Genomic DNA, 24,823 nt, shown 5'->3' on the forward strand with positions numbered 1-24,823 from the left:
ACATCTTGGCAGGAGCAGTGAGGTGTTGTCAACAGTGATAGAGTGAGGTCTTATAGGATTCATGAGTCTGAGCAGGGAAAGAGCAACTCAGTCTTGCCGATATTGAGTTTGAGGTATGCTTAAGGCGAGAAAAAGATAAGCACGTCGAACAAGATATAAAAATAGAGATGGATGTTGTTGCCATAGAAATGGTGAGGAAAGTTCTGAGGAGCGAAGACTACAAGCGTTGTGATCGATGAGGTGAAGGCCTTGGAATGAACTCTGGGTCCTGCTGCTTCTTGGATCCTTCATGTAGCTTTTTATGAAGTTGGTATTTCAAGTTATTTTGTCTCTTACACGAGATAAGAAAATACCCACTGTCTTTCCATCACACACTCTGTCTCTACTTTCTGTTGCATCTGAGGTCATGATATCCCTCTCTCCCTCACGCTGGTCAGACTTTCCCGTGCACAAACACAAACAGGCCATAAATCAGTCCCCAAGTTAAGAGCTGAGAGAGGGAAAATGTCTCCGACTCGCCCTCCTGCATGCCGCCACTACCAGTATAAATACATTAGTCAGAAGTGGCCCTGTCTTGTTTTAGTGTATCTGTCAAACAACCCGTCTCCTCAAAGCTACAATTTCATGCAAGGTCAAAGTGTTAGATAATAAGTGGAGGATGGAAATGAGTGCAATTCAAGCAATGCTGCAGTCAGTTCCATTATACTGAAGCGCTATCAGCACCGTCGCCACAATGAGCTGTTGGGAATGACTGCGTACTTTCAACCCTCAAACGCTTCAACTCGCACTTCATATATGCATGAGTGTATTTACACACAGAAATATCAGGGAAGCCCATGCGGCAGTGTCAGATTACCAGTGCCAGTTTGTGTGTGTGTGTGTGTGTGTGTGTGTGTGTGTGTGTGTGTGTGTGTGTGTGTGTGTGTGTGTCTGTAGGATGATTATTAATAGCAGAGCGGGCAAGTGACGGAGCGAGGGTCACAACTCTCACGGCAGCATTCTGACAACAGATGGAGTCTTTGATATCCTCCCCTCAGATCTTTATTTAAGAAACAAAAACAGAATGAAGGCACAAGATTAAAAAGGGCAGGTGTGTGTTTGTGTCGTGTGAGAGAACCAAAAAGGACGTGTGGGCTGCGTGTGTATATCTGCCAGAAAGTGAGGCACTAAGGTCTCATATATAATGGGAATTCCACAGGCTATTGGTGCAGCTGGTGAAATGAGTTGGTATGCTGCTCAGCACTCCAACATAAGAATATCCTCCATGCAAAACCAGCGCCGAAAATACAAGGAGGATTACTATGGTTGCGGAAATATCCACAAAGCATGTGCCACACTCCAGCACATTCTGACACAGGGAAATGAAAGGCAAACAGCTTGCTCATTATAGCATCTGGTTTGTCTTGGTGTTTATGTGCGAACACCACATATGAATATCCTACGTTGGATTCTAATGCACTAAAAGACACACCAGTAGCTTTTAGGTTTATGTATTTATACATGTCAAGTACGCTCACATTGGCTTGGTTGGTATATTTCATGCAATCATCAACGCCCCTTGCACACATAATGCTGTTTTGGCTAGTTTAAATGATCTATGTCAAGAGATCTGTTCAAATATTTCTTGGCAGCAAGACATTTCCATGTGATTAGGGCAACAGTACTGAGGCCGAGAAGTTCTTGAGCACTGTTGCTCATTCAACCGAAAATCCACAAGATGTTCATACATTTGCATATACTTGCAAATTGAGGTTGAATGCAAACAAAACCTGGCAAGAATTCTTGACAACCTAAAATGCCTTCCTCTAAGGGTGAGTAGAATAAAGATGCCCTTCTGTTCAAGCTTAAAAACTTTATAAATTACAGTCTTTGCCTTCCATATGGCCAAGAATTAAAGTGTTGTATTGGAAATTATAGTTTGACACAATAATGGAATATTGTCAGGATGTATTTCAACATTTGACACTGTCTACACTATAGCAAATGAATAAAAATAACATCTTGAGGTCATCTGGGGTTTGCCAGTCACAGAATGTAAATTGGCAGCGCTATCCAAGACACAAAATGAAAGTGGAAAATGTGAGTTTCTTGCCTGGAACACACATAAGAGTTTCTCATTTGCTGGCACAATGGGCCGATGGTTAACTACACCCAGAGAACCATTTAGCACTTTAATAATACAGCGTTTGCTGAGATCAAATGAATCAGTGGGATCAAATGAAGTCAGGATAGGTATAGCTCAAGAGAACCAAATGTCCCACTGCTTCAGGGGGATTTGAAGGGATCAGTGGGGGTGTGGTTGAAGCTGGCATCGGCGAAGATGGCCAAGGTGCCCACAGTGGTGAAGACGACGAAGATCCAGAGGAACATGCGGTCCACCACCATGGCCACATACTGCCAGTCCTCCCTTAGCTGGACAAAGATGGATGGGTGAAAGGAGGGATGAATTCAATGGAATTGGAGAAGGAGAAGAGGGGAGGGGAATGAGGAGACATGAGGAAGGAGAAGAGGTGGGAGGACGGGAAAAGACAAACAGAAAGAAGAGATAAAAATAAACCAAATATTACATTTTTATAGGAACAAGAAGAAGGAACAAAAATATGTGTTCTGAGAAGGAATATAGGAGCAAGGGAGAAAATGGTGAAAGAGTATTATAACTAACTCAGACAGGTAAACTTACAGCTTCGTAGTCCTTCGCCGCCTGCAGAGCCTCAGCGATATATGTGATGGCCTCTATGGCTGACTTGAGCTCGTCAGGTAGCGTGAGGTAGCTGCTTGGGCCGTCAATGAACTTTCTCAGATCTGTACACATGCCCTCTGGGTGAAACCTCCACGGCAACAAAAACACAAACACACATCAGTGTTGCAGGCTAATTAAAAGCTGTAAAATAGTAAAGCGTTTATGAGGCAGGCTGCAAGTCTCCTTCGCACTCTTCTGTCATTCAGAGAGGAATAAAGAGAAGGTCAGAGGAGCTCCCCGGGCTCGCTCTGACAGTGTGGGAGTCACCGCTCTGCATCTGCTGACTGGGCTGCTCTGGCTGAGAAACCCTCTGTGAGTGTTTGTGTGTGTGTGTGTGTGTGTGTGTGTGTGTGTGTGTGTGTGTGTGTGTGTGTGTGCATGTTTCTGTGTTTACCTGTTGCCCTCAGTAACCAACCGTCAGCTGCCACGGTGTGCCAGCAGTTGCTGTCACTCAGATTTTCACACGACAGGTCTAACAGTAGGTCAAATTAGTTCTTTATTAAAGTCACAACAAAGAAATAAAGTCAGAAATCAACAGTCGAGAGGGACATCAGGCAAGTTGCTGTGCAGCGAAACGATGTTCTACTCTCTTCAAAGTGATGGAGGAAACTTGGTTAGCCTTAGACTTTCTGGCTGTTGGTTTTCAGATATGTCATTAATATGCACACTGTCCCAGTCAAATAAAGTGATAAACTAAACAACCAACATTAGCTCAGCCACCATAAACCACTGGTCATACCCGACCAAGCAGAGCTGTGGCTTGTTGAATTGAGTGAGGAGTTGATTTCCAATAAATTCAACATTTCATTTCTAAGAGGACAAATGTCATATTTCTTCTCTCAGAAGTCTCGCAGAACACAAGGCTACTGAAGAAACTCAAAGCGTTACTCATTAACCTTCTCTGCTCTGATTTCCCCTGCTGCATTTCTACGCATAATCGTACAGAGTGTCCTTGAGCAATGACACATGGGTTGCCAGCGTCAGAAACGGAGCTCTAATGCTCCTATAACTTTAAGTAGTGATACAGCACCACTCTCTCTGCTGGACGTCATAGCTGAAATGCTCACTTGAGAGATGACATTGCCCTGGAGATGGCATGGAGATCTGAGAGCACAGCGTTAAAAAAAAAAAAAAGTCCAAAAGAGTCTCTCCACCCATGTTTACTGTCTCCTACTGTACTGTGACTGTCAGATTGAATAAAAATGTCCAGTGGGGCATGAAACATGGTCAGTCAGACAATCAAACAGTCCCTTTTGTCAGATTAAACTGTCTTTTAAACTGTGATGTATGTTTACCAAGAAAATAAGAGCTGAATGACATTGTGGGAATATGACATATAAAAGGAAAAGACATACATATACACGTTCACACTTGCACCAACAAAACACACATTCATCTGTGACGCTGTTAAGTGTGTACCTGCATATACTGCCATATTAAACTATATTAAACCAGATATATTGTATTTTCTTTTTAATTTTTAGCAGTATTTCCCTTTAAGGAAGTCATATGTCATATATTTTATATTGTCATATATTCATATATATATTTTAGGTCACTGCCGTGACCTTGTCCAAACGAATAGTAGGCTTTGAAAAACTAACATTATTTTCCTCGCAGAACAGCTGCACTGTGCCTTTTACAAACATCTGTCGTCTTATGAAACACCTCAAATATTAAACACCTCTTTCACTTATAGTTTTTAGGTTCTGAGGGGGAAAAAAACCCAGATGATAGGAGTTTCAGGTCATGCAGCTCACCACCGGAGGGCAGTATGGCACAGTGTTTTTAACTGGAAAACATTAAGATGGAGTGTAAACCTGGACTACAGACTGGAATATCGAGCTGCTTGGTATTCGGTGCAGAGATTTGGGGGTTTACAATGCAGCGCTGCCATTGCCGCTGCCTCTGTGAGTGTGGCAGGTGAAGAGGCTGTGACCTAAGAGAGGTGGAGCTTCATCAGATAGGGGGTGAGATATAAGAGAGGGGGGTAGAGAGCACGAGAGAGACACAATTTGGCCTTTTAACCCCCTCCTCCCCTTCCCCTCCTACGTGGCTCAAAGCAGCACTTCATCAGCGAGAAGTAAATGACTGTTCAGGAGACTAATTCAACTAAAACTGGCTGCGTCTGGTGCCAAGACGTGCACTAAACCCAATTAAGGTGCGTGTGTATGTGTGGACTCAAGAGAGATACTGCTGTCTCATCGAATTGCTCTAATAGAGCCCCCCTCCTTCTTCTGTCACCCGTTCTTTCACCTAGACACGCAGCGTCCCGCTCTAATGTGTCAGAGTCGATTTGTGCGGGTCATTATTATTTTAGCAACGATCCTCTGCTCCCTCCAGTCTTTCCCTCTTGACATATTTCAGTTCTCACAGGAGGTGAATGATAGAGAGCGAGCGACAGCCACAGACTGCGAGGAGGATTTTTGGTGTTAATAGAGCAGCAGGGAGGCTGGTTAGTTAAGGATGTCACATAATAGCTGGTTCCCACCACACACAGTTCCCCCGTTCTACCAGATTCACCTAAGCAAGGTCACGCATTTACTGTGTGCAAAGTATAGAGACTAGGGTTAGATTTGCCAACATTGACTCAAATCCAGCTCCTTACTCAACAGCTTTGGGGGCAGAGCTATGTAAAACTGTAAAAGCCTGATTCCCCTATAACTTTAAATATTGCCAGTTTCTGTGTAAATGCATCCAAGTCCTGGTACAGTCCTCTCACAGTCTAAACCTAAAGGCCAGAAAGTGAACAGCTAACGTTCACTTCTTAAACAACTTGTTCCCTGATCAGTTCTTACCTCGCAACAGCTCCAAAAACTAGGGTAACTTTATTTAACAGCCTGGCTTTTGGCAGCAAGTGCAACTTTTACTACAAGAAAAACAACACTGGTATTTGCACGCAGGACATGTGACAGTGACTTCTAGTAGGTGTCTAAGTGTATTTGCACAAAGCCTTTAGTGCAGCCTGGAGCAAAGCAATGAACCACCTAAAGCGCCTCAGTGTATCACCTCGATTTCTTATTCTAGACAACAACTGGAGATACGGGTAAGGGAGGATAAGACGTGTGTAACTGCGTCTTCAAAATGTGAAATACCTGCTTTGCTTGGTAAAGTTGGATTTCACAGGACAAATGCAAGCTGTGGAAGAACAGGAAATGCTGGCCAGCTGACTTGAAAGATATGATCCTACACAGACATTAACCTGAAACTCTATGAATACTAAACACAGGAAAAGATATATGAACTATGGAATTTCATTTCACAGTGCTATCTAGTAGCTTTGGGTTTACTCCCAGTGTGTTTTTAATCATTTTCTACTGCACAAAGTTATTCCTTTTACATACAACCCATGTTAAGGACATCAGATATGGATTATGAATTACAAGTGAATATAAATGCGAATGTAATATGTTATGCTGAGTTCATACAGCAGTTTGTGCTGATACCATGCTTCCCAAAAAAAATCACAACATTTGGAATAAGTAATGACATATCTTCGTAATCTAAGATATCTTCGAAATCTAAGATATGTCAGTTCATTTTGATACAAATATGTGAATCATATGAAGTTTCTGTGGTAATATCTAGAAAATACTTTTAATGCCATTACATTTTGTGACAACCGCCCCAAACAGCCACTGTACCAGCTGTGCAGATGTTAGCTAGCTATCAACATTTGCACCAACCATGTGTGTGGAAACATTTTCAACCTGATGAGTCTTCGTATGAATAAAGTGGGTCGGATCTCACCTGTTGGGCTTGGGGAACAAGATGGAGGAGTCGGGCTTGCGGATGAAGTATTCATCAGCCACTTTGCTGATGGAGACGATCTTTTTCTCTCGGCGGGGCAAGGTCTCCAGGGACAGGGGGGTCTCTACTTTTGGCCGCAGCATGCCCAGGTAAGGAGGCAGCATGTGGATGAAGATCTGAGGGGAAAGGAAAGATAAAAATCAGTAGAGGTTACACAACTTACAGTAAAAATCCTTCATTTTATTTGTGCTTCCACTGGAAATCAGAAATGTCAAAATCCCCAATGGTGGATATTTCTTTGACTCAAAACCACATTGGGAAACAGAAGGTTATTTAACTGTACTTTCCTCTTTCAGTCAATAGCTTTTGGCTCTCTCAGACCTCCATCGTCTTCCCTGGTAATAAAAATCAATTTGTTTGGATTCCTGTTTCATGATTTATGGGACAGCTGAAATGTACTTGCCCTGTATTTGCCTATTAAGGCTGAGAAATGAGTCAAAATGTTGAATTTAGCAGTAAGATAACCTTTGAGAACAGTTGCTGCTGAATGATGTGGGTGGGGAAACCAAATGGGTAATGCTTTCCAATTCCTCAACGTCTTCTCTCAAGGTGTCCTTGAGCAGAGAACATAAACTCTGGATGCTCCAGTGGCGCTACAGGACTACAGGTATGGTAGTGGGCAGCTCCCATATACGTGTAATTAAAAAGAAATAAATGATAAAACCAAAGAAAAATCAAGTAAATCTTCTTTTAATATAACCATCAGATGGTTCTTCTTGGCTGTCGGACTGCCTTTCAAAAGAAAACCAGAGGAATTTGAATGGAAGATAAAACAGCAAATCATTTGGGCCAAATGTGAGTTTTGATCAATATCATAAATGCTGTTTGCCTCTGTAAATGGTTCTTTCATCTGCACTTTGAAGTGCTTGGATATCATTCTTTTGAAATGAGTCCTGGCTTGCCTGTATTGACGGATGGATGTCAATAATAGCCCACTGGCAAGGATCACACAGTACTGCAGCTACTACAGCTTCACTTGTATTGTAGTTTCAAAGAAAAAAAGCGTGTCTTAGCCTTCATTCACAATCAAATATACTGATGTTCTTAAATGACCTCCTCCGACCTTTCTGTTGAGTCTGCATGTTCCTATTCCCAGTAATACCTGTCATATTTCCTTGCTGCTGAGACCGAAAACCATTTTTCCACCCAAATGTATTGCAAATTTCAACCTAAGTTTAAACTTGTTTCCGTCCACGATGCAATTAGATTATTAGCAAGTTCATTCATTAAGATAAGCAGTAGGTGGCGCTGATTCTCCAGTCGGAGAACCAGAAGAAGAGGGCCCAACAAGATGATGTAATTAAAAGAGCACAAGTCGAACCTCAAAGAGTGAAAGACTTATGTTTGTTTCATGTATTAATGTGAGCAAGGTATATCAGATATAGGTAGAACACTCATGGATGTATGTTCAAATAGTAAGTGCAAATGCTGAATAATTTAATAAAACACACAATTTAGTCAATTTAAAGTGACCATGTAATAAAAAAAAACAAAATACAACACAAAATCAACTCTTAGGATAAAAACAAGGTGGTTAGCACTGTGGCCCACATTTCAAGCCTTTGAACCCATTTTTCTCACTGACCCCATGTGTGACACTGGTTAGATTTCCCACAGCTTGGCATGTCATGAGCTGTGAATATAAGAGAGAAAACTGCACCCTGGAGCGCTCCACTTCATCTACAAAGACCTTATATCACAACGATGGCTGCTGTAACTCAGCTAGTGTTGCTGCTCTGTCTCTGGCAGACCAGAGCTTCACACAAATTTCTGCAGATTGGCTTAGATGTGAAGATTAATTTGAATAATGGCAGGGCTAAATGCCCAGCTTGAAAGTGATGCCATTAAAGCATAATAACTGTAATAAAAGAATGCTCAGAGAAGAAAAGTCAATATTTCTCTAATTATTCCGAATATAATTATTGTTTTAGTAGTGTGAATAGATGCCATTTTGTCAGTGGTGATTTATATTTACTCAGAATGAGATCATTTTGTTATTCATCACAGACATTCCATAAACTGCTGTACTACAAACAAAGTGTGAATGATTTCTCTTACTTGTTGTTTGTTCTTGTTTTTTTTATTTTTTCATAGTAAAAGCATAAACATGTCCATTATTATAAAACAAAATCACAGTGTCTCCATTGTTTCACATAGATTTAAAGCTGTATTAATTGATTTGTTTTAACCACTTGGTGGCAGCAGAACCAACACGTTCTCACTCCCAACTCATGTCAAATACTGCTGCTTGGTCATTGGCCCTCTGCTTCAAAATATGACACTGTAGGTGGCCCACTCGCACAATTTCCAGATGCGTAGGGCTCCGCGGTCAAGTTAGCAATATAAAGCTTGCATGGTTAATGTTAACAGTCACAGTTTGGTAAGGTTTAGGCACAAAAACTACCTGGTTAGGATTAGGGAAAAATCGTAAGTTATGTACCTGATGTAACTTAAAGGACCAGTGTTTAGGATTTAGTGGCATCAAGCAGTGAAGTTGCAGATTGCAAATAACTGACCAGCGCTGGCACCTATATTCAACAAGCTGGGAATGAGAATGGGTTTTGAAGTTTGTCGGAGAAACTATGGTGGCCATGAAACTTGCAAATATAGCTGCCTTCTGCTGGAAACTGAATGCTGGTGAGACTCAACAAAATAGCAAATTTGGGGGCCGTGAAACCAAAACGAGCTGAAAATGCAAAAATACTCTGCTGAGGGGAACTGCAAACATGAGTGATCATTTTCTATGGGTTTGTCACTGCAAGTGACCCCTTTCACATTTCACATTGTTATTTGATCAATTTATAGTATAAAAATATTTATTTGGAGCAGCTTTAAAAACATATAGTACTGTATTACAATGACCTATGGAGGCAAGAAAAAGATAAATCTGAATATCTATACGTTTCCCACTACTAATTATTAGTAATATTAGTATAATAATTAGTGCACAAATCTTTCCTTTCCACATTTCCCAACACTGATGGTCTGAAGCACAGAAGCAGAACCTATAATGTTCATTTCTCCCATATATATCCAGTACCAAGAACCTTGGTTCCAGTAAACCATGCAAATCACCTGTGCATGAGCCTTTCTGAGGTGAATGTTCCCTGAAAGCTTGACAAAACTTGGAGTGAAGTATAGAGCCGCTGCTCAGGCTTGTAATTAGCAGCACACAATGTAGAGTGAGGGCAACAGCCGCTGATGGAGGTTAATGGTATAACATGATGTGTCGACTTAATGCAATAGTCTGCCTGAACATAAACTACATAGCATCCATCACACCAAATTATTAAAAAAATGAACATTACATTAATTAATTACTTAAAGGCCACACTTTACTACATTGATGGTGTTGCTTAATTTTTACTTTAGTAAATTCACGCCCTCATATTTATTATGTGCAAGATGATAAAACGTATAAAGCTTTTGGATCTGATTTCACTCATTTGCTATTATAATTAGTTAAACCTACATGATGTTTAAGTCTTCTTATTTAGTCATGACCAGTCTTAGTTATATTGTTGAATGAATATATAGTTAGGTGAACAAAGCTTTTAAATTTGACATCGTACAGTAAGCAGTAAGTATTATATATCAAATGAAAGTAGATAGTGGGATATTTTCAGTGCCAAAAGGACATGAAATGATGACCCATAGGTTTTGAATAAAATAAAACTGAATGGCGTAATAGTAAAAGTGGGCTTTAGTTCAGTGCCAAAGGGGCGCTCACTTGCACCCTTTGTTATGAGGAGTTACAGCCCTTTGAATATGTCAAGTGAATACAAGAATCCCAAGACACATCAATAAACAACAAGGGCACTCCAAAAATGTATAAATTAAAGGTTGATGTACATGCACATAAACTTTATATGAGGTTAATAATACATAATTATATAGATTTAAACAAAAAAATCAGTATTGCATTTGATACGTTGCAGATTTTTGCTGTTTTTGCAGAGCCAGCGAGCCCAGAAACACAGGAAAAGCAATCCTAGAACTGTGTCAAATCAAGTCAAATATTTCCATTCATTCATCCTCCAGTTTGAATAATATTGTAACTCTGTAACCAGGCTATGTGTGTGATATTTTATACTTTCGTCCATTGGGGGTAGGGACCTCACCTTGCGCACCCACATGGGCATCTGGTGGGTGTTGGGTGAGCGGTGGTGCAGGTTGAGGACGACCACACTGAGGATGACAGAAAACGTGACCAGGATCATGGTGAACATGATGTAGTTGACAATGATGGGGACGCCCAGCGACGTCTCTGGGATCTTATCGGCCAGCAGCAGCAGGAACACAGTGAGGGTGAGCAACACGTTGATCGACAGGCCCATCTTCTCTCCTGTGGGGGAAAAATATAATACATTAACGACATGGAGACGATCTTACGTCATATTATATCAGTTCATTTTTATGGAAATTGGAGTTCAAGATTTACTTTTGCTGACAAACGGAACACTGAAGCGTGTTACAACTCATCTAGTTTTACCAGGACAAGGTTTGTTCCTCCTTCAACTGAGTGAGATCTACTACTTCAGCAGCAGCTGGTCCATGTAATTCGCCTGTAATGACTCTAATGGAAAATTCATCTCCCATTCTAAGTGAAGCTGATTGGCCAATAGAGCAAGGCCTCTCAGGTGCATTCAGTGGTCACTTACGGACTGTGTTTACCTCAGATTGGTGAGACTTGGTAGGTAATGAGAAATTGATGTGCATTAGCGCAGTGTATGCTCCCACAGTGAGCAACTCATCACAGTGCATCACCACAACAAAATTCAACGCGTCAGAGACCCGGTTGATGGGTGATCTCTGGGAAGTACAGTGCAATGTTGTATATGTGTAGAGATACCTATGAAAATTATATTCCATTTCTGCCAATAGATCCTCCTAAATGTTACACACTGGGCCTTAAAACCTTTGGATTTGACGGCTCATATTTATCATCTACCTTTATGTTACTCCCCGCTCCCCTATCAACTTGAAACAGTGATGTGCATGAGAATTAAGCAGTACTCTGGCTACAGGAAGTGTCATGTTCATCTGATTATCTTCAGATGGTATAAAGTCATAATATTAATTGGTATAATTCAATTCAACATTTTAATTTAATACTACTTTGTTTTGTTTTTCCCCCCTAAGTGCACATGTCAAATCTCTGTACTGGAGCTTACTGAGCAGTGAACACATGCAGACTGATAGCTTAATGAATCTGTGTAAACAACAGAAATCATGTTGTGAGTGTTTCGAACAAGGTACAGCTTTCAGATGATTACTCATTCTACTATTTTCATTTTCAAGGTTATTGATTCGGCAGTGCTCTATGGGAAACAACTATCTAATCTGAAATTGAATCCCTTTGTTAGAGTAATTGTACAAATGTGTGATTGCCCAATTCAACCAGACCACACAAACACAATTAGGAAATGTAGGTTTGTGAGGTTTAAAGCTACACCAAGGTGTAAACTATATGCATAGCTGAGCTTCCACCCTCTTTACCTTTTGTTCATACTAAACTGATTTGTATGTATCCTTCTGTATGGTATAGATGGTATACCTGCATCAGGGGGCAGGTAGAAGTTAAAGATAGCGATGATGGTGATGAGGATGCAGGGGAGGATGATGTTGAGCACGTAGTACAGAGGCTTCCTCTCGATGATCAGGTAGCAGGTCATGTCCTCATATTGATCATCATTCATGTTCTTTCTGCACGGCTTGTGTTTGATGTGCCACTCGCCGCCCTCTGGAGAAACATTAAGAATTTGCAACACAAACAACAAATATGCATAAAAGAAGAGGATCGAAACAAAAGTGCAAACAAGTAAAAACACTTCTGTGACTATGGTTCAGATATTCAGCAAAAGCAAGCATAAAGGGCCTCATGAGAGAAAATTAAAGCATGGAGAAGTCACTGTATTGTGCAAAGGAATATATATCCCCCCTAACAACTACTACAGTGTAATCTACTGTGCAGATGTCACTACCTTTAAAGAAACAGTATGTAGGAATAAACTAAATAAAATTCTTTTTCCAGGTGATTATACAATAATGCAAACATCTGGCAATAGATCTTCCCAAATGTTACACACTGGACCTTTAATATATTTTATTTAACCATCTGAAACTGGTTAAACATGGAATTATGGCAATCTAATGAATGTTTCATTTATTCATTCATTTAAGAAATTGTGTTCTGTCATCCATCTGTCCATCCATCTGTCCATCCTCTCATGTTCCCCACCAAATTCTCACCACTGTAAGCTTCGTCCAGTTGGATCTCCCTGATCTCGTTGCCCCTCAAGTCCAGCGCGTACTGCACGTCGATCTCGGTCGCGTCGTACGTGTAGGAGCGGAACTGCATGGTGCAGTTCTGCCAGTCAAATGGGAAATATGTTACCTAAACAGAGAAACAAACAGGGATGTTACAGGATTTAGAGAGGAGGAAATGAGTGGAAAACATAAGAACAGTTTGAATGTGTTGATGCTCACCTTAACTCCACATGAGCTGCAGTAGAGTGCAGGGGGAGTCCAGGTTACTCTGCCATTACTGTAAGCCTGCACATGGACATGCAGGGCCACATCAAACACCCCGTCATTACTGCAAACAGAGATTCAGATACAATTAGAAACTTCTTTACTTACTTACTAGACCACACACCAGTCACCTCCCAGAAAACAATGTCTGAGGTTTGTTCAGTGTTTGCATGTTGTCCATTCTGTTCTTCCTATATTACAAACACATATGTAACCGATTGCAGCCATAGAGTAATTTTATATAGAATTTTTGACCTGCACAGGGTGTATTACTACCTTCCACTGAGTGCATGCTGGGACAGGCTCCAGTTAGCAAACAAAAAAACAGTAATAATCACACTGTACAGTCATTGATGTCATTTTTTATATTGTATTGTACAGTGTCCCACCTCATTGCCTCCTCTGTTATTGTATTGTGTTAACTTAACCAAACATGAATTGTAGTGAAGCCAGAACCAAAAACGCTCGTATGAATCTTGGTCATTTGCAGCAGTTTTGGAAGGCACTGCTGAAAGTCTTTAAATTAAACTCTTAATGTTCTTTGTATTTATATTTTGAGGGCCCCCCTAGGATTTTTTGCCTAGGGTCCCAACAGACTGCCTGCTGTCCTCCAGTGACTTTACAGAGATAACTGTGTAGTTTCAGTTAATAGAAAATCAGCTTTGGGAGTGGCCACAGACACAGACCATAACATGACTGGCAGTGAGTAGTCTCCACTTTGCCCTGCAACATTAGACAGCAAGTGATTAGCAACAGATCATCATATAATAACAGCATCCCAGGTTGGAATCTCGCCTTTATTTATGTCATCCCGCTTCCTTTCACCCAACATACCTGTCTCTTTATTCTCAAAGCAATAACGTCACCTTGAAATAAAGATAAGGTAAAGGTCTGGTCAGAGTGAGGAACATCTGATTAACTATATCTCGTGTGTCTGATTATTGCAGTCACACTGCTCCTTCCATTCTCTCACCACAGCCATAGAGTGCATCAACGCTTGGCTGCAGTCACACGCTGCAAGGCCACACTAAAACATTTTAATTGGCGAGGATGGAACGGAGGAGCTCGACACATTTCGCAGGACACTTCTAAGTGCAGCACTAATGTTGGATGTATACAGGGCTGTTTAGGCCATTAAGCTCATAACACTGTACACAACAAAGGCATCAAGTCAATTAGACTCAGATTTAGCCGTCTGTCAGGGTGCTGCGTCTGGTTTTTATAGCTCTGGTAATTTCAGCTTGCCTGTCCCTGTGAAGGTGCTGCTGCTGCTAAAATGGCCAGCATTGATTATGCACACACAGAGAAGGGTGCCCACGCTTTTGCATTCATGTGTACTGTATGTACATGTGCATGTGTGCGGTTTCCAAGCGAGTGCCTTCCGGGCTGAAGTAGCAGAACAGTGCCATCATCTCGGTTTTCAGGAAGCCATGCTGCTTAATTGCGTATAAAGTGTTGATGAATGGAGCAGTGGGGATATTTACAGCGGTGTTAATGGGAGTGAGTATGTGTGTGTGCAGGGGTGTAAGGAAAGGAGATTACACTCACAGTTCTAAGTATGTCAATTTTCCAATTCAATACTGTGACATAGAGTCTTCCCATGATATAGGTACTGTACTGTACTGTACTATACTGTACTGTACTGTACCAGGCATTTTTACTTAATGTCCACTGGGTGCAGCTGCGTGGTGTTCTGGCTCCATCAAACAATCTGCATTATGAATTTGCATTTAACTTGTTACTTCATTTTTATGTACATGAAACTAGTCTAAATCTGAACTATAACAACATGATGGAGCTGTGGTTCAACAAGGACTGCATCCAGTGGGCACAATGCTGGTAATGTGGAGCATTTCTGGCCATTAAATGGAATCCTGAGTGCCAAGAGTCCCCTGCGTTCAAGTACTGGTTGTCGATTTCCATTGGGGTTCAAAATAAGTTTTTTGGGGCATGGTATGCATTTATTAGAGAGACAACAATAGAGAGATTACAGGAAATTAGGGCAGAGGGAGATACAGGACATTGGTAAGCTCCTTGCCAACTTTTTTTGTGTTTTGCAAGCATATTGAAACATTGGCAGCTGATTCATGATCAATTTGGTAACTTTGTGGCTGTACTTTACTTATTTTAATTGCTGTACATAGCACATTGTCTTATTATTACTTTGTATCCATACTTTTTTAATAGTGTATATTCTGTATGTATGCATGCTGTATTTTATTTTGAAAATTGACCAGCTTTTCTATGCCATTTGTGTGTTTGACTTCCTGCCAGTGTGATCTGCTCTGGGCTGCTTGACCCGAGACTCGCAGCTTCTGTCAAAAGTAGACCAGATGCATATTCTACGCTGAGCAGAGCAGAGTGACGCTTCTGATGAGCGCGCCATAGATGAAATGTGTCGCAGACATGCCTGGTGGAATTTTGGGGTACATCAATGAGTAATCAAATGCATTAAAACATTAAATCAACACCCAGGTGATTTCTACACATTCACAAGTGAATTTTGTGTGTCAGAGGTGCAAGATGGTCTGGTAAAATTCACTATGTAAAGTCCCTATAACAGAGTGTCCTACATTAGCTGCTGAAAAGATAGTCCTGCTAGATGGTGGACATAGGTATGTTTCTAGAAGACCTAGCAGTAACCAGTGGACACTGGGTGTCTTTAGGGGTTAAGAGCTTTTATACAGAATACTAACTTGTCTTCAGCATCAACTCTTGTTACAACCAGAAGACTAAATACTACTAAATAATGTATGATGACCTTGAGTGGAGGTGTAAGGAGCAGGTTCAAAGGTGATTATGTAACAGGCAAGAACTATGTCGGCAAACATAACCTGTGTCAATGGAAAGAAAATAATATATATTTTTGGCATAAACCAACTCGTGCCCAAGTCATTCCTCATTAGACATTTGTCACATTGCTGCAGTATCTTATTCTACATGTCATTCACACAAGAAACATCATCAAGCATCAATATGTAACAGGAAACCATCATAGACAAAAACTCAAATCCCACCATTGATGGAAAGTGGCCAAACGGCCTCTCCTCTCGACTCTTTGCTGTGCTGATTAATTCATACTAATGTGAGCACCGTGCTCGTGCTTACTTATTGATGAGGACCATGTCAGGCAGCCAAACCTTCCCCGAGGGGATACGCAACACCTCAATCCCATCATTTTCCTTGGGTTTCCATGACAACCGGTGATCTGTCCATTCCTGTTAAAAAAAAAAAAAAAAAAAAGTGTTTCTGTATAGAAATGTGTGAATCATCCACAAGTACATGGAAAGATCAGGGATGAGAAGGGAAACAGAGAATGACAGAAGGGAAAAGCTTTGCATTTACAAATGTAGCCAATTTGTCATTTCATCAGTTTATTTTTCGTTTTTTCCGCTGCTGTAATTAGATTCCACAGGGACGAGTCCCCTGTGCATTTGTCCTTGCATAACAAAACAGCATTTGCATAAGTTGTCATTTTGCATATACTCTGTATTATTATGACTATTCCAAGTGTTCTCTCTTGGTTATTTGTGTAGTGCATTGGTACTGAGCTGTACATGAGGAAGGGGGTCTTATGGTAATACACTTTCAGCGGGGCTGGAGTCACGGATGAGTAGGTCAAAATAATGTGAAATAGTAAGAAGTTATTCACTTTCATTACTCTGTGTTAATGAAGACTGTGTGTAGGGCTTTCTGTTTCAGTAAAGCAACAGTCTCTTGCGTCTCACAACAAACTACACACAGATTGTCCATTGTGTGTTAGGAAGCATGGATGTTTACCACCAAAATGTCCAAAATGAACTCCAATCCTGTGGAACAAGCAATCAGGGGAGTAAATGCTGCAATGTGTGTTGAGAGGTGCTGACAAACTTACTAGATTCATGACAACAATTGTGCTCATCTCCTCATTTTTCATATTCTGCAACAAAAACACACAAAAGTATTTGGTTAATGCGTTATTGGTGCTTCTCGTAATGCTCATACACACATACGCACTCTGACAAAGTGGCATCTTCCAAGCACCACTCAGATAGAATGCACCAGAAATCCCATTATTACTTTTGGGTTTTTTTTACATAAATAATCCAAAGAAAAGTAATCACAGAATTTGAGAAGAGTCCAGCAGCAGCCTGGGAAACAATCTATGTTGTGAAATGTTTTATTGCATTTTACCCCCACACTCACATTGCCTACGTACAAGTATAACCAGAGGTGAGGTGGACTTGCAGTGATCTTTTCTGTGTCAAGTCTAATTTATCCATAGCACAGTGATGTTATGTTATGAGCTGTGGCCAGATTAATGTTACTGTTAGACTGTAAATGTAGTAAACTGTAGTCAATTCGCCGGAAACTGCTCTGCACAGGCCACAGCGGAAAAATCAGCTGTAGTGAGAACATCCACTTGCGCCACAGAAGCAAGGTAACGGTGGGTGTTCCATGAACGCTAACCCCCCTAAAGAGGCCTACCGGTAAATGATATGACCGTATGTGAGCGAACACTGTTATGGGTTTTGGGGTTATGTTGTGATTAGGGTTAGGATTGTGCTGAATCAGTGTACTGGCACCGTTTTTGGTCCAGTTCAGGCAATGTCGGACTTCTGTGATCATACCATACAGTACGTGGTTGCTAGGAGAGTTATGACACAAATTACAGAGTACAAGAGTTATGTTAGTAACCCACTGTAGCTCCAAACCAGCAGACAACACAGCTGATAGTCATGTGACATACTGGCTGGTTTGACAGCAATGGACACACTGCTTCCAGGACAGAGTTGGCTCTGGTAAAGATGTTTGCATACGAGTGTGTGTGTGTGTGTGTGATTGTCTGTCCAGCAGGAAGGTGGAGCTTTCCTGAGCCGGGCTTGCTATTTAAAACGCTGGGAGGAATGTCAGGGAGACAGCTGGGACAGGGACAGGGACAGGGACGGGGGGGGCTTGGGGTAGAGGGAGGTTGACTTAGACCATCTCTGTCTCTTTCTCACCCTCACACACACACCTGTCTCATCACTGACCTATCACTTACTCATACTTCCTGTAGCTGTTTGAACTCACCTCAGGATGGGGGGGAATGTTAATAATAACACTGCTGTTATCCAGCTGACTAGTTCTGGGCAGACGGGGGGGGGACTCAGCGTCCAAGTGGGTCAGTTTCCAACATCGTTCCCCTCCAGAACTTAAGGGCCCCACGTGACTTCCTCTCCAGAGTGAGACTGACCTTGAGTGGAGGTGCAAGGAGCGCTGTAGATGTGGACGTAGCTATGTGACACTGTGTGGATGTGTGTGTTGGTGTGTGCACACGGGTGCTACAGAGAGGAGAGCCAAGGAGAAATTAAGGAACAGATAAAGTGACCTGGTGTGTGTGTGTGTGTGTGTGTGTGTGTGTGTGTGTGTGTGTGTGTGTGTGTTTGAGTGTGTGCATTGTTACATTTTTATGCAGACACACAGGCAGTGGCCCAGTCAGTGCATGCTGCTGAAACACAATTTCCCAGCATTACTTCCCAATAGTAGCATGACTCTTTGTGCCGTTTGACTCAGCAGGCCAGCGAGCACTAAATTCAGAACCAGATGGCTCTCAGATATGTGTTGAATTAAAACTAGCACCACATTTTGTACTAAATGTTATGCTACATTTCGTTAACCTGTCACGTGTGACTATAGGAGTGTAGGTGGTCCTCAGCATGGAGAGCAACCACTGTGCTTAAAACCTTTACGGAGACATCTGTCTGTGGATTTTTAAATATGTATTTATCAGAGACAGAGCTGATTTTTTCTGGATAAGTAAGAGTACTGAAGCCAAGTAAAATGTCAAGTAATTAAGAGAGAAGCATGAACATGTTGAACAATGTTGTGTTTTGATGTCTTACAGTTCAATAAAGCTATAACTACCTTGCATACAGTACTAGCTTCAACACCATGACCCGCATGTTCATGAATGAAACCAGCATTCATTAGTCTACTTTCCATTGGCCAGAGTTTCCTCTTTAATCTTTTGCCTATTACCTACCTACCTGGTAACTTTATTTCGGCCTTCAAACCAGCCCTTCAACTAAGAAATGCTACCAGGACTTCAGTTCTAATTAGTTTTTTTCTGATGTCTGAAATATTTTGAACTCGGTGTAAAGTGACAGATATCCTGTAAGGAAACAGCACTTCTATTCTGCTGGCCTGTTTGTTCATATGTGGTAACCTGACTGTGCCAGATGGTTTATTACATACTCTGGGAAGAAGAAGATCACTTCATTAATCCCCGATGGGGACAATCTTCTTTCACTCAAATTTTTACAAAGATGGAGTGAGGAGCTGCCTTGAGTAGTGCCACGGGAGCAGTTAGGGGTTCAGTGCCTTGCCCAACGGCACCTCGGAAGTGCCCAGGAGGTGAACAGGCACTTCTCCAGCTACCAGCCCACATTCTATACCGTGCTCTGTGCTAGACTTGAACTAGCCACGCTACAGTTCCCAAGCCAAGTCTCTATGGACTGAGTTACTGCTGCCCCAAGTTGTCATCAGAAACTGTTTGGAAAAGGGCGGGCACTTTCAAAAAATGCTTGCTGATTGGTCCAGCATCGGCCACAAACCCATAGATTGAAGCCCACGTGTTTTTGTGATCAAAGTTATACATCTGTTGCTGTTTCTGGTTGTGAATGCATGTGTGTTTATATATGGAAGTGTGTCTCGGGACTCACCAGTCCGACGAAGGATGAGAGGACCATGCCCACACGAACCACCACCCTCTCTTCAGGGCGGGCTGCTGGCCGCACCTTGAGGTTGTAGTTTGAAAAGAGCGTCTTCATCAGAGCCTTCTCCCCATCAGACGCACCTGTATGACAGATATGATATGTTCAGTTATGACTTTAGGTTTCAAGCTCACTAATCCATTTGATTTTGTTAAGATTTATGAGAAACCCATTACTGGTAGTCTTTTTAAATGAACATCGTCAAATGAGGCTGGATCGTTCATTTATTATTTAAGTGCAGAAGCCTTGGTGGCAGCTGGGTATATGTTCACAACCCAATAACAGTTCTAACGTGGCTACTATTGCTCAAGTTAAAGCTCTTTATTGTTAACCAGATTCCATTTAAACTGTCCATTCCTTGTCTTTCTCACAGCTTAAAATTCATACAATGAACCCAAAAACTTTTAACTAAAGTTTCTGCCGGGTGCTTTGTGAAAAAACCCACTCACAGTGGTGACAAGTGTGGGCGAGGCGAACTGATTGGCAGGCAAGGTGTGTTGTGCATTAAAATATGGCTGAGTCAATAGCGCACAGTGAGTAGATGCTTCCCAGAATTAGTTATTATACGAGGCTGTGTCGCCCTGCAGCAGATAGCCAGACTAGTTGTAGCTAAATTAGGGGAGTGAGAGATCAAATCTGCGGATATTCAAACAAACATAATCAATGAAACATCCTCCTGATCCTCTGGCCTCACCACCCACTCACACTGACGGCAAAGCCCACGGACAAAGCAACAGGTACACATTCAATTCAAGTGAGTGTTGGGAGGGAAAGAGGGTGGAGTGGTGGCTTGTGGGGGGATTTCATTTGCTGTAGAACTTGATATCATCCTTCCTTATCAACCAAAACATGAAAACAAGAATCTTTGATGATAGTCAAAAACGTTTTCCTTGTGCCAACATCTATTTGCATCAGTAAAAAAGTAGATCCAGTAAGTTTTATTACAAAATGTGCAAATTCAGGATGAATATATAATAAGGAAAACATAAAACTAAGCATAGCTAGATCATCCTAAATGTTACACACTAGACTTTTAGCACTATTGCAACACGTATAACATATAAAAACTATATTTAAAAAATCCATATAATAAATACCCTTAGACTTAAATGCGTGTGTATTGCCTGCAGACTGTTATATTACCCAGTAGCAGTTTTGGTTTGAAGTCTCTCTTCAGGCCTTTAAAGTTGTGAACCTACCAAAACCCATTACCCCTTAGATTCCACAGCATTTTCAGCTTTATTTCCACCCATTTTTTTCCTATTTCCTCCTCAGTGTTGGAAGGTTAGAAGCATTTATAATCAGCAGCTCTGGTGACGCAGCATTCATCACGTTTGGCATAGCTGTGGGCCCGGCAGGATCTGACCTGACAGGAATAAATGACAACGATCACCCAGCGAGGCACCCCCATTAGCTAGGCACAGGGAAGCATGGCTGCTGACGGCCAAGGCTGCGTGGGAGGTGGCTGCAGAGGGATGGAATTTAGCATTTTCTCTGTGCCCATTTCAGATTACTTAGCAAATAAGTCAGACTCAAGTAGAAATCAAGTCCAGTGAGATCAGATGAAGCGAGGCCACACTGAGGGCTACTGTTGAGCATTTGAAGGATGCTTGCAATAGACATGAGTGACAGTAATAAAAGAGAGGCAAATTTGAATGGTCATTTTGAAGCGCTGCTCTTCTGGAAGAATTTATGACTCATCCCACTTGAAAAGGCACTTAAAATGTACTTTCAGCTGTTTTCCTTCGCGATAACTTCACTAAAGGCGAGTGAGTGTACTTACTGAGTAGCGATAAACATGACTTTAAAACTGACAATGACAGCAGTGAAGTTCAATATGAGCTATATTTTCCTCTGAGTGGTTTGAGTGCACTGTTTCGGTCCAGAAACCAGAATGGAAAATATGAAATCAGCTGCCTGTAGACAAGGAAGTCATTGATTTCTCTGAAGAAATGGATGACACTAAACTGACATTGATTGTTTATGGCTTTAGTGGAAGTTTACAACTGCTGTGAGAGCTACACAACACCAATGGTTCCTCAATTTCATGGCTGGACCAGTTTGTTACCTGACTGTGCAGCTCTATTATCAGTGTTGACAGACTGATGAAATAAATCCTTAAAGACCATCTGACAAAATGCCAGTCCTATCAAAATGTTACCATTTTCTATAGAAATGTGTATGTTTTGTTTATGTTTTTATGGTACTGTAAGGTGCTGATGGTGGTAAACCCTTACAAACAGGATGGAAACCAGTAGCAGTGAGGTGTATGGCGAAGTGAGCAGCATCAGTAAAGCAGGATCTATTTTAATCAGAGCTCTGATATTTACTAGTGTCCTTAAACAAGTTGCAAAAAGGCTGATTGATAACAAGAGTAGTGTTACAGGTGCTCTCCTCTCCCCCTCTCCCACTGGCATCTACATCTACCATCACCATTCTGCAGTGAAGGGCACACTAACGCTCCCATAATAACTTATAAAGAGGTATTTGTTTGTTTTAATCCTTAGCCATATTTCCTTAGATGAAAACACACCCCTGGAAGCAGTCCTCAAAGACAGAGTGGTTAGTTGGGGTTTCAAAATAAAAGCACCACATAACAAAAAAAGGTTTTGTTTTTTTTTTTCACCTCAGTAAGGCTGATGCTTTACTACTCCCTCACCGGTACCTAATGGAATTGTTTTAATCTGATATGGTACATGACATTTTCAGCCATGCTAAAGGTACGGCTCTATAGATATCAGTTTGGTCCACCAGTTTGGTCCAGTTGCACTTGAATAGAGGGAAAAAAACAAAATTGCTGTCCTTTATTGACATATATCTCACAGCGAATGTTTAAATTTGGTTAGCACACGGTTGTTTAAGGCTTGACATCTGGGCTGGTGTCTGTGCACATTGTGGAGATTGCACCCCAGGCTTACAGAGGGGCTCTGGGAGCATGACAGCAGCTGGCTATTGTCACTGGCATCCTAATCAGCCAGGTGAGGTGCACTTACACACACAAACACATGCACAGCAGCATCTTTGCTTGTTAGAATAAACATGAATAAATAACCTAAACTGTATGTGCGTTTTGTGTGCAGCTGGAGTTAATAGGCTTAGACTTGGTGATGCTTGGTTATGATCATATGCGGCCCCTGTTGCTTGGTCTGTCTGGAGCTCTGGCAGTATTACAGTCCTTTCTGCTGCCTCTATGCCCCGAGAGGCCACGGTAACTTTACATTCTAATGGGCAAGGAGCAAGAGGCTCGAAAAAGCAAGAACTACACACAGCACTTATGCCAACAAATTGACTTTCTCTCTTTGGTTTAAGCAAGACATAAGGTGAGTAAAACATCTTGTAGTTTTTTTAAATCAATGCTACATTAAAGTACCCGTGTGTAGGATTTAATGGCATTTAATTGCAGATTATTGCAGAAATTGTGAAAGGACCTATGTGGAGCCAGTGTTTGGTTTCTCCTTTCTTAACTGTATAAACATGGCGGTTCAACATGGCGGACTCCGTGGAGGGTGACCTGTGGCCTCTGTAGAGAAAAACAGCTCATTCGAAGGTAAGAAGAACAAAATGATTGCTATATTCAGGTGATTATACACACATAACAACACAAAACACAATATAAATATTATATTCCATTTCTTTAGGTAACCTACTGTTCTCTGTGTAGTGACACCTTCCAGACTAAGAAGAAGAAGAAGAAGAAGAAGAAGAAGAAGAAGGAGAAGATATACTTAATCCCCTAGGGGAAATTGTTCATGTATCTCAACAACAATTGAATCAATTGCCATTAAATTTAATCCAGACATTCCTGGTCGTCAGAGGATGAATCATCATTTTTGGAATCCCCTGACTTTTCCTTTAGCGCCACTACCAGGTTGAGACTTTTGGTTTTAAGTCAAATATCTTGGCAGCTATTGGATGGATTGCCACTGAATTTGCTACTGATATTTCAGATCCAGAGAGGATGAAATCAAATGATCCCCAGCATTTAGCTCAAAGCACTGCTGTGTCTAAATACAGCCCTGCACAGCATAATAGCCTATAATATTCCCATAGGTGTGTTTACTTACAAGGCATTGTAAACATGTTTGTGTTAGTTGTGTTGTGTTTCCAATAATGAGTATATTTGCTGTAACTATGTTAACTGTATTCAGTTTGTCATTGAGGCTAAAGGAAAGGCAATCATAAACACTAAAGCAACAAGAAAACATTAGCCTAAGCATTATCCTTCAAGAAATATATTTTACATGGGTTAGACCTGCATTGCCAAGCCCCGTGGACTATGTGTAGTCTGTATCTCCACCTTCTCCAATTAAAATATATCACTATTGTATACACAATGCAATTCCTAAGATATTTCTCTGGTGGCTTCCATGTTAATCTGCTATTTTCTTGTGGGTTCTAGTGAACGTTAGGTAAGCGTTTTTTCCATGTGACATTAATGTTGTATTCATGTAAGAGCTTTGACTACTGTCTCTATTACATGGGTAGACTCTGCCTTACCTCCCAATGTGCTCAGGCTGCATAAGCAACCAGCCAGCAGGAGCAGATCCAGGCTTTTCATGGCGACCCCTAAAACCAAAAAAGGCCTCTCGTCTGCAAAACAGATCGGCAGTCGATTAATCCAAGTTCTTAAATGTCTCTTTTTTTCCCTTCCCTTTCTTTCCCAGTGCAACTCACTGCAGCTCTTCAGTGTAAGTCTTGGTTTGGTCAGTTTGGACTGTTGTTGTCTGTCAGTCAGGCCAGCCTGGCCAACTGCTGTCTTCTCCGATTACATCCTCGGGGAGGGGTAGTTGTGTGCCACTGTTCACCCCCCTTCACTGTGGCCCAGGCTCGACTCTAGCCCAATGAGACCTTACTGGCACACTTACACTGGTTCTCAAACTGTGGCCGAGGTACCCGCATGAGTCCTTGTAGGGTTTCCAGACAGGTCCTCAAGGAAAGGAGTGACAGCTAAGTTTGACTGATATTTCACTGGAGGATTGTGTAGTGATGTGACTGTAAAGGAAAG

At 41.5% G+C, this 24,823-nt stretch overlaps 1 protein-coding gene across 2 annotated transcripts; it reads right to left on the bottom strand.

Annotated features, from left to right (window-relative positions):
• Positions 1 to 1,016: 1,016 nt before the first annotated feature.
• Positions 1,017 to 24,601, bottom strand: chrnb1 (cholinergic receptor, nicotinic, beta 1 (muscle)). Of its 2 annotated transcripts, XM_051429544.1 has the most exons (12): positions 24,493 to 24,601; positions 24,316 to 24,408; positions 19,768 to 19,901; positions 16,959 to 17,003; positions 16,193 to 16,302; positions 13,040 to 13,148; positions 12,803 to 12,947; positions 12,108 to 12,293; positions 10,672 to 10,895; positions 6,491 to 6,666; positions 2,681 to 2,828; positions 1,017 to 2,412 (listed from the first exon to the last, which is right to left on the bottom strand). In XM_051429544.1, exons 2-12 carry the CDS (start codon positions 24,374 to 24,376, stop codon positions 2,266 to 2,268), a joined length of 1,485 nt encoding a protein of 494 aa, XP_051285504.1. In that variant the 5' UTR covers positions 24,377 to 24,408; positions 24,493 to 24,601; the 3' UTR covers positions 1,017 to 2,265. The 2 variants fall into 2 exon arrangements, with proteins under 2 accessions (XP_051285504.1, XP_051285505.1); XM_051429545.1 differs by lacking the exons at positions 24,316 to 24,408; positions 24,493 to 24,601 and adding an exon at positions 21,018 to 21,110.
• Positions 24,602 to 24,823: the final 222 nt, after the last annotated feature.

Source organism: Dicentrarchus labrax, unplaced genomic scaffold (genome assembly GCF_905237075.1).
Source record: "Dicentrarchus labrax unplaced genomic scaffold, dlabrax2021, whole genome shotgun sequence".
In the NCBI taxonomy this organism is placed as follows: Eukaryota; Metazoa; Chordata; class Actinopteri; family Moronidae; genus Dicentrarchus; species Dicentrarchus labrax.